This window comes from Heterodontus francisci, chromosome 8, assembly GCF_036365525.1.
Source record: "Heterodontus francisci isolate sHetFra1 chromosome 8, sHetFra1.hap1, whole genome shotgun sequence".
Lineage (NCBI taxonomy): Eukaryota > Metazoa > Chordata > Chondrichthyes > Heterodontiformes > Heterodontidae > Heterodontus > Heterodontus francisci.
The window spans coordinates 95094671-95112208 of NC_090378.1; the positions used below are offsets into that span (position 1 = coordinate 95094671).

A 17538-nucleotide genomic window follows, 5' to 3' on the forward strand; every position below is an offset into this window, starting at 1 on the left:
TTTGCTGTAAAGTCCTTGGTTGAAATTTCAGTCTTGGAGTTCTTGCTGAGGCCCAAAGCACGCTTTCAAACTTGCTTCTCTGCTACAGAGAAAGACAGAGAGAGCGGTGCTTTCTCCTTTGAGTTCAGTTGCAGTCTGCCCCAAAAACCATTTCTGTGAGGCACAATTCAAACAGTCCGCAGTCTGGCCAGCAGGTAAGTCATGTGACCAGCTCTTTGTTTGAAACAGCATTGTCTGCGAGGGTTGTTGATTCTCAAAGTTCTCCAGTCACACTCGGTGGGCTGTGGAGCTCCGGCTCTTACATAGACAAAGAAGGTTAATTATTATGGTTGCCCAGACCAATCTTGTTAACTGAATCGGTGAGCACTCCCATTGTCTCTCTATTCAGCTGTCTCTCAGAATGCAAATATGCATCCATGTTTTCAGCTGTTCAACTCCGTGGTCGTTTAAAACAAGTTATGTACAATGTCCAGTAAAAAAAAAGTTCAAGTAGTGTTATGACGAAATTAATATGTTTCCATTTGGCAGGTGTGATTTCCATCACAGGGTGAACAGGCTGGGTCTCTTTTGAAAAAGAAGGCTGAGGGGTGACCTAATAGAGGTTTTTAAAATTATGAAAGGTTTTGATAGAGTGGATACAGAGAGAATGTTTCCAATTTGCGGAAGAGCATAACTGGAGGCCATCAATATAAGATAGTCATCAAAAAATCCAACAGTAAATTCAGAAGAAAGTTCTTTATCCAAAGAGTGGTGAGAATGTGGAACTCGTTATCACAGGGAGTGGTTGAAGCAAATAGTACAGATGCATTTAAGGAGAATCTAGACAAGCATATAAGGGGGAAGGGAATAGAGGGTTACAATGATAGATTTAGATGAGGAAATATGGGAGGAAGCTCAAGTGGAGCATGAACACCGTCTTGGGCAGGTAAGGCTGAATGGCCTGTTTCTGTACCATATATCCTATTTTGTCCTATGCAGTGCCCTTTTTATTATAAAAAGGATAGATGACAAGTATTTGAGCTTTACCTTTTTCAATTAGTCTTACAGCAGTACTCCCTATGTGTAATTAATCCATTCCTATGTTGTAATAGATTTGTTTTGGATAAATTACAAAGGGCTGAGATGGTGCTAGAGCATGGTAGTTCCACAATCCAATGTATGTCATTTTAGAGTTTTGACTCAATGATTTACCTTTAAGGAGGAGACTCTGAATAGGTATTCTAGGCATCTACAGAGCTGCTGGACATGGTATGTGCTTTCACTATCTCCTTATTTGCATCGGTGTAATAATATTAAGGGAGGCAAGAGTATAGTCTTCAGAAGCCCTTTAAGGCTTCCACTGCTATGTTCAGACTGGCCAACAGAGTGTGGAAAAATGGCGCACTGACATGGAACACAAAAGTCCAAGTGTATCAAGCGTGTGTCCTCAGTACCTTGCTCTATGGCAGCGAGGCCTGGACAACGTATGTCAGTCAAGAGTGACGTCTCAATTCATTCCATCTTCGCTGTCTCCGGAGAATCCTTGGCATCAGGTGGCAGGACCGTATCTCCAACACAGAAGTCCTCGAGACGGCCAACATCCCCAGCTTATACACACTACTGAGTCAGCGGCGCTTGAGATGGCTTGGCCATGTAAGCCGCATGGAAGATGGCAGGATCCCCAAAGACACATTGTACAGCGAGCTCGCCACTGGTATCAGACCCACCGGCCGTCCATGTCTCCGCTTTAAAGACGTCTGCAAACGCGACATGAAGTCCTGTGACATTGATCACAAGTCGTGGGAGTCAGTTGCCAGCGTTCGCCAGAGCTGGCGAACAGCCATAAAGGCGGGGCTAAAGTGTGGCGAGTCGAAGAGACTTAACAGTTGGCAGGAAAAAAGACAGAAGTGCAAGGGGAGAGCCAACTGTGTAACAGCCCCGACAAACAATTTTTTCTGCAGCACCTGTGGAAGAGCCTGTCACTCTAGAATTGGCCTTTATAGCCACTCCAGGCGCTGCTCCACACACCACTGACCACCTCCAGGCGCTTACCCATTGTCTCTCGAGATAAGGAGGCCAAAGAAGAAGAAGATCCTTACTAAAGGAATAAAGAGAATTAAAACGATATCAGTCACAACTGGAGTTAGCATACATATAAGTTCATACCTTCATGTTTAATAAAAGGTATTTAAAATATTTTTTATGACATATTACTTCGGATGCTATTGGTTGTCTGTTCCGAGTAATGGGCGGTTCTGTCCCTATCACTCAAATACAGCTCCGCCCTTGCCCCTGAGTATAAAGTTGGCATGCCTGGGCAGTGCTGCTGGGGATGGCGGTTCTGACTCAGTAGCTTGCTGCACTTAGTCAGATGTAGCGGGTGAGGAGTCTGGACTGTGTCATCATCCAGTATTAGAAATTTGGGTATTCTTCAGAAATGCAACAGGAAATCCAGTCGAGTTAGCCCTTTTTCACTAGGAGCAGCCAAAAGCGGAATCGCAGGTTGGGGAGGGAGGAAAAAATAACCAAGGGCTGTGTGTACACCATGGCAGGAGACAGCGATCAGACGGTGCAGAACCACAAACCCCGCAAACCCTTTCTAATCGGGGTTGGAGGGGGCACCGCCAGTGGCAAAGTATGGCTTTTGTATCCGATTGACGCGTTTTCACAGCGATTTGTCAGCGAGTTAAATCGGCCGTGTGGTTCCTCCGGCTTTGCACGCCGCTTTGTCCCGGGCTGCCAGTGCGATTAGGAACGGCGGGGAGGGGGAGTGGATGGAGACCCTCTGGCCTAGGTGTAACAGATTACAGTAATTTATGTTGGGAGGGAGGAGTAGATATTGTATCGGAATATTGTGAAATGTATCAATGTAATTTGTGACCCGTGGCGGGTGTTTTAGAAATTGACGAGTCGGAAGCGTGGATGGAAACTAAAACCCTCTCCTATCATTGCAACTGCATCCTTTGTCTTTATATCAGTATCAAGACACATGGTTGTGTGTGTGATTTGCTGGGAGGGAGCGTCTTGGGATGCAAGCCAGTGATGGGTCAGGTTTAAATGTGGGGTAATGGTCTTCCAGTTTATACTGGGATGTGTGTTTGGTATCGTTGTTATAAATTTGCAGGGGGCTCGCAAGTGACGAGAACTTTTTTTAAAAAAAGAGTCTGAGCCTAGTGTAATACGCCAGGCTCCTCCCAAAACAGGTTAACTTTGCTGTAACTCTGTCTCTGTTTTCTCTGCACATTGTATCCGGTCAGCCGGCTGCTTGCTTCCCGCCATGTGTTCAGCTGCCATTAGCTTTTTGTGAGAATCTCTCTTTCCCCCAATGTTAGTTACACAAGTGACTTTTCTGAATTCCAAAACGGCAAGCTCTCAGTATTTAAATCGGATGTTTTTGCCATTTGGAAACACCTCCCAAGTTAAATAGCTACTTTTTTAAAATATGGGCAGAGGAATATCCGGCCATTTTCTTTATGTTGGGGGAGGGGACGAGATGTTTAACTTGCCAGGATTGCTTCACGTATGAAATTAACTCAATTATGCGCTTTAGTCAGAATTTGAGTTTTTTCCGTACCAATTTTAAAGGGTTTGCATAGGAGAAATACGACGTCTCTAACGTTGGCATAACTGAGGAAATAGATTTACTTGGTGTATCTGAGTGGTATCTGTCGGTGTATACTCACTTATAATTGAGCTGGAATCAGTAGATAACTACATGTATGTAGCGTCCCTACAATACAGAAGGAAAAGGAAGGGTTGATTTTAATTTATATTTTCGTATATGGATGAACAAACTGATGAGTTAGAATTTGTAATGTACCACTTGTTTGCTATTTCCTATTAGCAATATGATAAATGGAATCTCCACTGTACAGAACTGATTTTAAAAGTAACGATACATTTGGATTTCTGTCCTGGTGAAAATGCGATATTCATAATGTAGGCGGGTTTTACCAGGAGAGGTGCAAAAGCTATGATAAAACTGCATTCAAATCATTTCTTTTTGTATAAATGATGCAATGGTACAGTGATCCAGTTACTAATCGCCCTGTAATTGTGTGCAGTTTGCTCCAGAATGTTGCTGATTTATAAAAGAGGCATCAATAAGTTCTATTAAAATTATTATATTATACGTAAAGGATTGCGAGAGCTTGGGACAGTTGGAATTGCAGGAGCCCTTTTTTTCCGACACTGCAACAGTAGCTGTACTTCATTGGCTATGAAGTGCTGCGGGACGGTGCGAACGGCCCTATATAAATGCAGGTCTGTCTTTTTCTGGTTGCCGCTGTTTTGGCTTTTGTCATTTGTTTTTAGTGGTATGAAAAAAGTCTGAAGCTGCTTGTAGTACTTCTGATTTTCAAACACCAACCAAAAATACCGGGGTTTTTTCTGTTTTTAAATAGAATACAAAGGGGTAGGGGAGATGGTGGTAATGTCACAGGGTATAATCTAGAGGTCTAAGCTAACCCTCTGGGGACATGGGTTTAAATCCCATCATGGCAGCCGGTGGAATTTAAATTCAATTAATAAAAAAATCTGGAATTGTAAGCTGGTCTCAGTCATGGTGCATGTGACTCCAGACCCACAGCAATGTGGTTGGTTGACTCCCAACTGCCCTCTGATATGGCCTAGCAAGCCACTTAGTTGTTGAGGGCAATTTGAGACTTGGGGATGGGCAACAAATGCTGACCTTGCCAGGGATGCCTACATATTATGAAAGAATAAAAACAAAACTACAAATGCTGAAAATGTAAAATGGAAACAAAAAAATACTGCACATACATGGCAGGCTAATCAGCAGCTGGAAAGAGAAACAACAAATTAACATTATATACTTTATATTTCCAGCATTTTCTAGTTTCCATTTTTGAGTTGGTTTTTTCAAATTCATGGACTTTTCTGATACCACAAAGGTGCCTGATCAGATTGTTTACCCCCCCGCCCCCTTTCCTATTAAAATTGAATTATGTGCTTTAAATTCTGCCATACTGCAGAATAATGATAGCACTGCAATGTTGAAAAATGCTATATGTCTTTGTATCGCTCAAATCTTTTGCATGTATTGTGAATTAGATACTATTTCTTGTTAAGTTTGCGATCACTTATTTGTGTGGAACAAGCTTCAAATATATTCTTTATAATGTGCTAGTGTATACTCACCTTGCAGCACATCCCTGCCACTCATGATACCAGTATCTTGCTTAATTCTGCAGTGCATTGTGCTGATTGCAGTCTAATTGTAACAGTTCAGTTGAATAGCCAGTATGTTTGCTGCATCGTCGGGTAATTCAGTTTGTTCAGCATCTTGTACTTCATTGATCTGCATGTTCTGTCCACTGAATGAAAATCTTGGCCCAATCGAGGTTTCAATTGCAAAAAAAAAATCATAGCTGAAGCTTGTCTAGGAAGATTGCGTTAACATCCTTTCTTCCTCATTGGCTCGTGGCTTGCATTGCGCCATGCATTATATCCCTTAACTGAACCTTCAGTCATTTAGTGCTATTTTTCTTCTCAATAGGGCTTTTGCATTACAAAGTCAATACAAGAAGTAGTTCTGCTTTAATGCTTAAGGGTGCAAGTGCAGCAAAAGCTGCTCAGTTGATAGTGCAGGGTAAATTGCACAGCAGCTGAATCAGAAAAACAATTGCACATGAGCAGGTTTTAGAGCGCGATACTTAATCATTGTTTCTAGTGTGAATTTATTTTCCCCAGTAGCCATACAGAATCACATAAGAACAGGAGTAGACCATCCCCTAGAACCTGTTTTTTGCCATTCTGTTAGATCATGGATGATTTGTATCTTAACTCCAATTACCTGCCTTGGTTCTGTAACCCTTAATACCCTTGCCCAACAAATCTAACAATTTTAACTTTACAACTTTTTGGGAGAATAAAACAAAGTGCTGGAAATACTCAGGTCTGGCAGCATCTGTGGAGAGAGAAACTGAGTTAACGTTTCAGGCCTGTGACCTTTCATCAGAACTGTTCCTGTCTGAGTTTTTCTCTCTGTCAAACCTGCTGAGTAATTTCCACCACTTTGCTTTTATATCAAATTTCCAGAATCTGCAGTATTTTGCGTGTATTTTAGCTTTTTGGGAGAAAGTGTTTTCAGATTTCCACTACGAACTCTTTCCACTACCCAAGTGAGATGAGCCACTCCACTCACTCAGGAAGGCAAAAACATGGTAGTTTCTGCCTTCTATGGTAAGATCCTTTTGTGTTTGCTGTAGTAGTGCTTTGTCTGGAATTGGCTGTGGAAAATTGCTTTGTTTGGCAGGACTGTTCAGAAGCACTGGCTTGTTTACCAGTTTCAGCTGAAATTGTGTGACCGTTAGTGACAACAGTGGGCTGATGTCCTATAAGCTGTCTTGATTGCTATCCTTATCAAAGCATGTGATTGAAAGAGGATATTCCAAGATTGAACCTTATGGAACACCTTCAACGTTTATGAATGGCACTAAAATGGCACTTTTTCCTTTGTTGAAAATTGAAATGCTGAAATGATGGCATGCTAGAAAAGTTCACTTCCTGAGATTAAAAAGGTATTTTCACAAGTAATTTGAGAAGCTTATTAAAGTGATATCTTGGAATATATTAAACCTTGATGTGGAATGGCTGCAGTTTTGGAACCTGAATCTAAATAAATAGCACTACAAAACCGTAATCACAGAAACGCACTCATCAGGACAGGCAGTATCTGGGGAGAACAAACACTGTTAATGTTTCAGATACGGACCCTTCAGCGGACGAAGGATCCACATCTGAATATGTTAATTTGCCTGCTCCTGCCACAGATGTGGCCTGGCCTACATGCTTCCAGTGTTTTCTGTTTGTTACAGATTTTGGATCTATAGCATTTTGTTTCTTGGTAATTTTATTGTTTCTTCTAAACCTGAGAAACATTACAATGTATCTTTGCTAGCAGACCTCTGATGCTAAATTCAGACATCAGTACCTTTTTGGTGAATGGGAGAAGGCAGTGCAAAGGAGCATTGTGTTCGATGGAAATTCTGTCAGGTTTTTTAACATTTGATCCAGTTCAATAGCCATCCAAGTGCTAGCTATCCAGGACAGGCCTGCTGCTGATCTATAGGAACTCCTTGTTGGTATCCGGCATAGGCCGCAATTTGCCCAGATCATTGATGCAGCTACATTATGCAAACATGCAGTTAGACCTGAAGCTTTCTTAAGGGCCAGTTATCTGAACAGCCTATCGTGATCTGACATGCTATGCTTTCTGATGAAAGATCACTGACAGGAAATGTTAACTCTGTTTCTCTCCCCACTGATGCTGCCAGACCTGCTGAGTATTTCCAGAATTTTCTGTTTATATATGACATGCCAAGGCATTGGCCTAGTTTTATTTCTTCTGTTTGTTTCTTGTCTATTAAACACTCCAAAGCGCTTCAGTAGATGAAAACTGTGCCATTAGACCTCAAATTGCCAGTAATAGGATCAAAGTATTGAGTGCTTGCTTTGATGACTGCGTTAGTCAGATACTTCCTAAGTGCACATACATTCTTTTTTCTTATACTTTCAAGTGATCTGGAGCAAGTCATTAATTGGGCTATTGAAACTGAAAATGCTGGAAATATTCAAATCTGAGGGGAGGTGGTGGTGTCGTGGTAATATCACTGGACTGGTAATCCAGAAGCCTAGGCTAATGTGCTGGGGACATGGGTTCAAATCCCACCACGGCAGCCGGTGGAATTTGAATTCAATTAATTAATAAAAATCTGGAATTGAAAGCTAGTCTCACTTTGACAGCACCATTACTATCATTGATTGTTGTAAAAATCCATCTGGTTCACTAATGTCCTTTTTTAGGGAAGGAAATCTGCTTTTCTTAACGGGTCTGGCCTATATGTCAGACCCACAGCAATGTGGTTGACTCTCTTAACTGCTCTCTGAAATGGCCTAGCAAGCCACTCAAGTTCGAGCAACTAGGAATGGGCAACAAATGCTGGCCTACCAGTGATGCCCACATCCCATGAAGGGATTGAAAAAAAGGTCTGGCACATCTGTGGAGATAGAAACAGAATTAATGTTTCAGATCAGTCAGAAAGGTGCTGTTCCAAGTATTCTTGGTGCGTGACTTCTATCTAAATCCCCAGCCTAAAGATAAAAGAATCTCATTAATGATTAAATTGGCTAGCTAGTGCCCAGGACTACTGGGGAGGTAGCACCACACTGACTTCAAATTCTGCATGCTCAAGTGAACCACAGAGACTATGATGTCTCTGACATGGAATTTGAATCTGCTGATTTTTGTAGAATGTTCTGGGATAGAAATGGATCACTTGGTCCCCAATAATATAATAAAAGCAAAATACTGTGGATGCTGTTAATCTGAAATAAAAACAAGATATGCTAGAAATACTCAGCAGGTCTGGCAACATCTGTGGAGAGAGAAGCAGAGTTAATGTTTCAGGTCAGTGACCCTTCATCAGAACTGAACCAAGTTTGCAATGCTGTTTTCTTTGTATGAGCCACCCAGTCAAATCTACACTCCAGTTTGCTCTCCAGACAAAACTTTCCCTTTTTTTGAGGGTGGGGAACCCAATCTTATTCTTTCTGAAAGAAATTATAGACTCTGCCTATGGCACTGAGTTCCCCATTCTATCCATCCTATGTGTGTATTGTTTTCTGTTCTCCACTAACTCCTTCATGATGATCTTAAATTTGTGTCCATTTGCATTGTCTTGCTGACCACTGTGGAAATAATCTCTCATTGATCATAAAAGCTGAAGGCTTCAATCTGGCCATCCCTCAACCTTCTCTTTGTGAAAAAGCTAATGAGGATTTCATTTGCCATTTTTACATGAACTTATTTGCTTTTACTGTCACCTTTTTATGATCTGTGCATTTAGACACAGGCTACTGATCTCTCTTGGAGCGATGCTTAATATATCCTACAAAGCTCTCTGAACAATCAAATATTGATTTTTCACTTTAATTCAAACAGTCAAGCTGTTGGTTTTTCAGTTTCTGCAGAAAAATGAACAGAATTACAGAATATAACACCAAAACTAGTGGAAATTTGACTTGTTCAGTTCCCCTCTAAGGAATGTGTATGAAATTGTGGAAGGAAATCCTGAGAATTTTGTTTTTTTAAAAAAGAAAAGTCCCTACACTTGAATTTATTTCAGACTGATTTTTGTGCAGTTTAACTTTTTTAAAGTTTTCAAACTCTGCTCATGGTCACTTGGGGGGTTTGCAAGAGGATTCTGAGATCAGTTGATTTTCTGTCCACCCAAAGCTATTCATATCTTAAGTGCACCAAGAATTCTGCACTCTTTTGCATTTGCTGACTTGTTTGTACTCTGCGATGATGGCACCGATTTCTGCTAGGTAGCTGACGATGTCTATTGGAAGTTGAGACAGGGTCATCTAAGGCACTCGATGTTTAGGAGTTTCTAGTGGGGGCGGGGGGTGGCTGGGGAATGAAAAGCAACAAAACCAGTGGCCTTGCTGAATAAATATATTGTGTGCCCATGTAGATAGTCTGTCAAACTTATCTTCAAGGCATCTGCCCACAGTTGCTGTACTATTTTTTTTGAAGGTAAACTTATTGTTTAGGCACAGTAATGTTGAATTTTGGGTACATTGTCTCTTCAAGCAGCATCCGTGCATCTAATGCACTGGCTCCTTGCATTTAGGCTGCTAAATCTAGCTCTTGTCTAGACAGCAGTATATTGCAGTCAAAATAGGAGAAAGTTTTTGGCAGTGTAAATGCAAGGAGCTATCACATGGTTACTTGCTTCCTGCAATATGAACTAATCTTGGTCTCCCTCTCCACACCCAGCTCTTGAATTTAAAAGAAATTGTCAAAAGATTAGGTGAAACAAACCTGTAAAACTAGAATCCTGAAATCTGGACTCTGTCAAAGCCAGATGAAATTGTAGCTACAATGAAGGTGTTCCCTAGTAATACATTATACATCAAAATGATTCTGGAATATAAACAAAGCCAACTCTCAATTCCAAGACTGTAGAAACTACCACATTTGATTTGCAGGAGATTCTGCAGCCATCAGTTCCTCTTTATTGCTGCGATTGTTATAAAAGTTGCTGTTAAACGTGCCTAAAGATTAATGACCACATTTTAAATAATGTGGACAGGAAGTTGTAATGAGAAACGGTGATGTTAACGATAACCACATTTGACTCATGTTGTAGTATTGGACATGTGCAAATGCTTGTACAGAGGGGGGAAAAAAGCAAATGCACAACCCTCCACAGACGTCTAATGTTGGGTGATCATCTTACCATCGCCTAGCACCCCAGATGACACCACACATTAGCCCAGTGAGTAGGCCAATTTGTGTGGCACTGATCTCTGGCAGGGCAGAAGTAGGAATGTATTAATTGGATGTAGTATCCTCAGACTTTGTGGAGGGAATATCATGGTTCCTGCTCCTCATTACTATCGAGTGATCTATGCTGGAGGTATTCATGGGGTTCAATTATATATTTTTTTCCCATGCCCAATCAAAGGGCTTGAAAGCTCAAGTTCTGCACACTTTGGGATGGTGCTTGAAATATAACATGGCGAGTTTTCATTGCCTTCAGGATAGATGGGGTTTCACTGATTCACCACTGACCTATAACCATGAGTATTCCATCTGCATGTTAAATATATTAGTCTCCAGTCTGAAAGGATAAAGTATGTTTGGATGTAATTCATAGTTGAGGAAATTTTAGATGTTCATTATTATGCTTTACTGAAATTCCAGCGACAGCAATCTGTTGCATTTGCGTCTGAAAATCCATGCTTAATGTTGAGAAACGTTTTCACATAATGCCACAGACATAACTTTGTGGCAGTAGTGCCCAGCTTTGTGGTATTGTTATGCCTACTGTTGATAATGGCACCGCACTGCCTCAGATATTGTTTGACTATGGAACAGGAGATAGTAATCCTAGTTTAGTCTCAAAGCTGAGCTATTGATATTTGGTTTCAATATCTTTGTACTTGTGTGTTTTTATGCTGATGTGTAGCAAATGTTAATGAATGCACTTTTTATATTTAACATTGCCACAACTCTCAATTTAGCCTGCTTATTCTACTTGTATCGTTTTGTGTTGAAAGCAAATATTTGGAGAGGATTAAGACAGGGCCCAACTTTATTGAAATAACTAACAGGACCTGCAGACTTCTTATTCACTTGTTTTTTTTTCTTTTTGTTTTCCTGAGGTAGTCCTCAGTTTGTGCGAAAATAGTCCAGCTACTCGGTCAAAATGAGATCGACCATCACCAGCGGCAGGTGGTTGTTGTGAGCCAAGACAGCTTTTACCAGGTCTTGACAGCCGACCAGAAAGGAAAAGCCATGAAAGGCCAGTTTAACTTTGATCACCCAGGTACGTGAATGTCGGCAATGTAGCCCTCAACAGAGAATTTAGTTGTGTATTGCTGTAATCTTTATTGAGGTGCAATTATCAGATTTTTTTATTTCCAATTTTTGTTATTTTACAGATGCATTTGATAATGAATTAATATTGAACACCCTGAGGGATATCGTTGAAGGGAAAACAGTTGAGATTCCTGTTTATGACTTTGTTTCTCATTCCAGGTAAATTGCATTAATAAAAGTCCTATTTTCTTGTAGGCAAAGTAACACTTGGCAGATTCCATTGGTGCCAAATTATGTACACCATTGATGTGTTTTGCTCAACACCTCAGATAAAACCATGAATTTGTAGAGCTGATTTATTCTTTATACTTTCATTCCTCAACTTGGTTTCAGAATTATCAACCATGTTTTGGCTGAAGAAGCCAGTGAATAGTTGAGCCTTGCAGAACAGAAAGTTATGAAGATTGACCCCTGGTGGCGTAACTGTTGGAGTGCTACATTTAGTTGAGAAGGAAAAGTTATGTTGTCTTCTTTCACATGATCACTAATGTCCTGCAGGTCGTGGGCAAATGCAACATCCAAGTTTGGCTTTGTGCATGGTTTAGCACCCTGCCCACATTCTATTTACATTCACAAGCAAATAGTGACCACTTGAGCCTCTGGTACCTCACACAAAAGACCTGTATCCCAGCAAAGAGGAAAGGAACTTGGAAGGTGAGGTAGAAATTTGTCTTGTGTAGTTTGCAATTGAATGCTAATGGTCTGTCCTGATTGAATGAATGGTGTGTAAAGAAAATATTTGCACCTTGCAAAACCGCACGATATCCCAAAGCATTTTGCAATAAGTGAAGTATTTTGTTTGAAGTGTAACCACCATTGTAATGTAAGAAATGTGGAAGCCCCAGGATGTTGATAGTGGGGGATTCAGCGATGGTAATGGCATTGAACATCAAGGGGAAATGGTTAGATTTTCTCTTGTTTGAGATGGTCATTGCCTGGCACGTGTGCGGTGCAAATATTATTTGCCACTTATCAGCCCAAGCCTGGATGTTGTCCAGGTCATGCTGCATCTGGACACTGGACTGCTTCAGTATCTGGGGAGTCGCGGATTGTGATGAACATCAGCCAACGTCCCCACTTCTGACTTGATGGAGGGAAGGTCATTGAAGCAGCTGAAGATGGTGGGGCCTAGGGCACTACCCTGAGGAACTCCTGCAGTGATGTCCTGGAGCTCAGATGATTGACCTCCAACAACCACAACCATCTTGCTTTGTGCTCGGTATGACTCCAACCAGTGGAGAATTTTCCCCCTGATTCCCATTGGCTGCAGTTTTGCTAGGGCTCCTTGATGCCATACTCAGTCAAATGCTGCCTTTGTGTCAAGAGCAGTCACACGCCCCTCGCTTCTGAAGTTCAGTGCTTTTGACCATGTTTGGACAAAGGCTGTAATGAGGTCAGGAGCTGAGTAGCCCTGGCGGAACTTAAAATGAGCATCAGTGAGCAGGTTATTACTGAGCAAGTGCCGCTTGATAGCGTTGTCGACGACACCTTCCATCACTTTGCTATTGATCGAGAGTAGACTGACAGGGCAGTAATTGGCCGGGTTGGATTTACTTGGGCAATTTTCCACATTTCCTGGTAGATGCCAGTGTTGTAGCTGTACTGGAACAGCTTGGCTAAGGCGCACCTAGTTCTGGCGCATAAGTCTTCTATTGCCAGAATGTTGTCCGGGCCCATAGCCTTTGCAGTATCCAGTGCCTTCAGCCATTTCTTGATATCACGTGGAGTGAATCAGATCGGCTGAACTGGCATCTGTGATGCTGGGGACCTTGGGAGGAGGCTGAGATGGATCATCCACTTGGCACTTCTGGCTGAAGATGGTTGCAAATGCTTCAGCCTTGTCTTTTTTACACTAATGTGCTGGGCTGCCCCATCATTGAGGATGGTGATATTTGTGGAGCCTCCTCCTCCTGCTACTAGTTGTTTAATTGTCCACCACCATTCACAACTGGATGTGGCAGGACTGCAGAGCTTTAGATCTGATCAGTTCGTTGTGGGATCGCTCAGCCCTGTCTATTGCATGCAAGTATCCCTGTGTTGCAGCTTCACCAGGGTGACCCCTCATTTTTAGGTATGCCCTTCCGGCACTCTTCTTTGAACCCCCGTTGGTCCCCCGTCTTGATGATGATGGTAGAGTGGGGGATACGCAGGCCATGAGGTTACAGATTGTGGTTGAATACAATTCTGCTACTGAAGGCCCACAGCACCTCATGGATGCCCAGTTTTGAGAGTTGCTATATCTGTTTGACATCTATCCCATTTAGCACAGTAGTAGTGCCACACAACATGATGGTGGTTATCTTCAATGTGAAGACATTATTTCATTTCCACAAGGACTGTGCGGTGGTCACTCCTACCAATATTGTCATGGACAGATACGTCTGCAACAGGTAGATTGGTGATAACGGGATCAAGATCTCCCTCTTGGTTCCTTCCACCTGCCGCAGACCCAGACTAACAGCTACGACCTTTAGGACTCTGCCAGCTTGGTCAGCACAAACCACAACAAACTCAGTTCCCTATCCACCCATTCCATTACTGTCTGAGGCTCAACCACACCATTTGAAATTTCGCAGGTCTATTTGTCCCTGAGCTTCCGACCCAACATCCTCACCCATCACCAAGGCCACTATTTGTACTTCTGTAGCTCCATCCTGCCTTGGCTCATCTGCTGCTAAAGTCCTCGTCCGTGCCTTTTTTTGTTTTTAAAGCTCTTTAGACTCATCATTCCAGTGCTGTGCTTGCCCTCCCTGTAAGTTTGAGCTCATCCAAAACGTTGTTGCCTGTGACTTAACTCTCACCAAGTAAGATTCACACAGTCTGGCAACACCTCAATATTTTAAAATTATCTTTATTTTCAAATCCCTCTACCTTGCCCCCAATCCTATCTCTAGTGCCCACCAGTGTAATAACCTTCCAAACTCTGAGCTCCTCCAATTATGTCCCCCTTGTACATCTGTGATTTTCATTGCTACCCTATTGATGGCCATGCCTTTAGCTCCTTAGCCATAAGGTTTGGAATCCCCTCCTTAAACCCCTCTACCTCTTTCCTCCTCAAGATGATAATTTAAAACCTGCCTCTTTGGCCAAACTTTTGGTCACCTGTCCTCCTATTTCCTTATGTGGCTTGATGTCAAATTTTGTCTGATAAAGCTCCTTGGGATGTTATTCCTATATTTTACAGGTGCTTTTCAAATGCAAGTTGGTGCTCAGGTAAACCACTTGAGCAATGAGACGTTTTATGGGAATCCATCAAAATGAATAGAACTAGAGATTTTCTTTTGAGGAGGAGAAACTAGAAAAGTAGCTGATTTCTATAAATTTACACACAATGCATTTCCTACAATTGAGTGTCAAATTAGACACAGATTTTGCACCAATTCTTTTTATATTATACAGAATGTGGCCATTGCCCATCCTTAATTGCCCTCGGATGTTGGTGAGCCAGCTCCTTGAATACAATTGAATGACTTGTTAGGCCTTTTCAGAGGGCAGTTAAGAGTCAAGCACATCGCTGTGCGTCTAGAGTCACTTGTATGTCAGACTGGGTAAGGATGGCAGGTTTCCTTCCCTAAAGGACATTAGTGAAACAAATGGGGTTTTTAACAGTCCAATTGTTTCTTGGTCACTGTACTGCTACTATCTCTTTAATTCCAGATTTATTTTAATTAACTGCATTTACGTTCCTTTGCTGCTAGGGTGGGAATTGAACTCGTGCCTCTGGATTACTAGTCCAGTAACATAACCACTGTACTACTATACCAGTGGTTAGGTGTACCACTTAACTGTGTTCCCATTTGTTGTGTTCTGGTTTCCTCTGAATTTACAGAATCACAGAATTGTTACCGCGCAGAAGGAGGCCGTTCGGCCCACAGTGTCCGCACCGGCTCTCCGAAAGAGCAACTCCCTCAGTTCCGTTCCCCTGCCTTCTCTGCATAACCCTGCGCATTCTTCCTTTTCATATGGCTATCTAATTCCCTTTTGAATGCTTCAATTGAACTTGCCTCCACCACGTTCTCAGGCAGCGCATTCCAGACCTTGACCACTCGCTGTGTGAAAAAGTTCACTTTTGTGTCACTTTTGCGTCTGTTACCAAATACTTTAAATCTGTGCCCTCTCGTTCTCGATCCTTTCACGAGTGGGAACAGTTTCTCTCCATGTACTCCAGACCCCTCATAATTTTGAATACCTCTATCAAATCACCTCTCGGCCTTCTCTTCTCCAAGGAAAACAGTCCTAACCTCTCCAATCTATCTTCATAACTGAAATTCCTCATCCTTGGAACCATTCTCGTGAATCTTTTCTGTACTCTCTCCAATGCTCTCGCGTCTTTCCTCGCGTGCGGCACCCAGAATTGGACACAATACTCTCAGCTGAGGCCGAACTAGTGCCTCAGTTCAACATAGTAAGTTCAACATAACTTTCTTACGTGAACTTGAATGCTGTACCTGTGTGGGCAATGATGTTGCCAAGTTCTTAGTTATGCTATAGCACCCTGATGTGTTCAACTGACCCAATATACCCAACTCAAATGAAGGTTTGCTGGCCTGGGAAGAGATTGGGATTAGACTTGCCCTTCTAAAATTTAAATGGGGAATGTTACTACGTTGGCCCAAAATGAACTGAATCCAGGTTACGTGTGACGACTTGAGATGCTATGCAGCTTGGACAAGGCTAGAAAATGTTGCTCCTTACCAAAAATTTCATCCTATCCCCTAGTTCCTGTTCAGTTCTGAGCTGAAGAATGAACCCATTCATCAAGTTACAAATATCAGCTGAGAGCTTAACCGTTTCAATTTCAAATTCTTTCACTGGGTTTTATTTAGTTTTTTAAAATCCTATATCTACTTTCCCTGGCTCCATTCAGTTCTTGGTAATCTGGTCGAGCCCTTCTCTAACTTTATTGATTAGCTGTTTCTCTGTGGCATATTTTGATGTATTCTGATTACAAAGTGTGACTGAGAATTTTTTTAAATTGTTAAAACAAAATCTTCCTAGAACTAGGAGCTCAGATCATCCTGACCTGAACTTGATTTTTTTTTTAAGTGTAGGTTGACTAAGGCTTTTGCCTTCAAAAATTGAATGACCATTTTTCAAGTTTAAAAATGGGTCCGTACACTATGTGCTGTAAGGTGTAAAAGTACCTCCTATGCTTCAGGAAGTTGAGCTGAAGCTGCATTTTTTTTCCTCTCTCCTAGTAAAAACACAAATGTAGGGGCAATTGCAGTGAGCCCACTTGATGATCAGTCTGGTACCATGCCATTTCTGCTTGGTGTTCAGTGGCTATAACTTGAGCAGTTTCAGTTTATGCTGACTTTTTCCCCAGCAAAAGGAAACTAGCTCCAGTATGACTAATGGTTTGGTGCAGATTGGACTGCTCTTTGGAGTGTTATGTTGATGAGTTTTACAGCATAGAATTGAATCTTATGCAAGCCTCCCTGGGTCACTCATGATGTGCAGGGAGAATTTGATTTTGAAAAAGCATTTAAGTATTTGATAAAATCTAGTACACACAAAAATGGCTGAGAGCTCTGGGAAGAATAGAATAGTTCAAATTAGGACCTATGCATCATTGGCAATGGAAACTATAGTGTTCCTGTTTATTATTTTTCCAGAAAATCTGAGACGGTCACTGTTTACCCAGCAGATGTGGTGCTGTTCGAAGGTATCTTGGTCTTTTACGTGCAGGAGATCCGGGACATGTTTCAGATGAAGCTGTTTGTGGATACTGATGCAGACACCAGGCTATCACGCAGAGGTACAGAGCATCGCCATGTGCTGATTTATGTTGTCTGTGTAAGCATGGTATATCTTTCCCAAAATGACCAATAAGGACCAAACAAATGTTCTTACCCTGCACCCGCCTTCCATTTTCTCAAGTGCCACAATTGATAAAAGAACTTCATAGGATGGTTACAGCACAGAAGGAGGCCACTTGGCCCATCATGTCTGTGCTGGCTTTCTGCAAGAGAAACTTGCCTAGTCCCAAGCCCCTAGCTTTTCCCTTCTGCCCTGTAAATCTTTTCTCTTCAGATAGTCATATTAATTTACAACACAGAAGGAGGCCATTCAGCCCATCAAGTCCATGCCAGCTCTCCATGGAGCTATTCAGTCAGTGCCACTCCCCTGCTCGATCCCTGTAGTCC

At 41.9% G+C, this 17538-nt stretch overlaps 1 protein-coding gene across 9 annotated transcripts in view; it reads left to right on the top strand.

Annotated features, from left to right (window-relative positions):
• Nucleotides 1–2287: 2287 nt before the first annotated feature.
• uck2a (uridine-cytidine kinase 2a) overlaps nt 2288–17538 on the top strand; it is a 115557-nt gene continuing 100306 nt past the window's right edge. For 7 of the 9 annotated variants that reach the window (XR_010975562.1, XR_010975561.1, XM_068037773.1 and 4 more), the window contains exons 1-4: nt 2288–2614; nt 11180–11339; nt 11455–11551; nt 17008–17150. Coding sequence is in view for 7 of the 9 variants with exons in the window: in XM_068037773.1 (XP_067893874.1) it covers nt 2525–2614; nt 11180–11339; nt 11455–11551; nt 17008–17150 (490 nt within the window). In the remaining 2 variants the exon portion in view is untranslated. Of the gene's footprint in view, nt 2615–2752; nt 2774–3248; nt 3307–4118; nt 4243–11179; nt 11340–11454; nt 11552–17007; nt 17151–17538 lie in introns of those variants that run through there. The other 2 variants (XM_068037771.1, XM_068037770.1) reach the window with 2 other exon arrangements.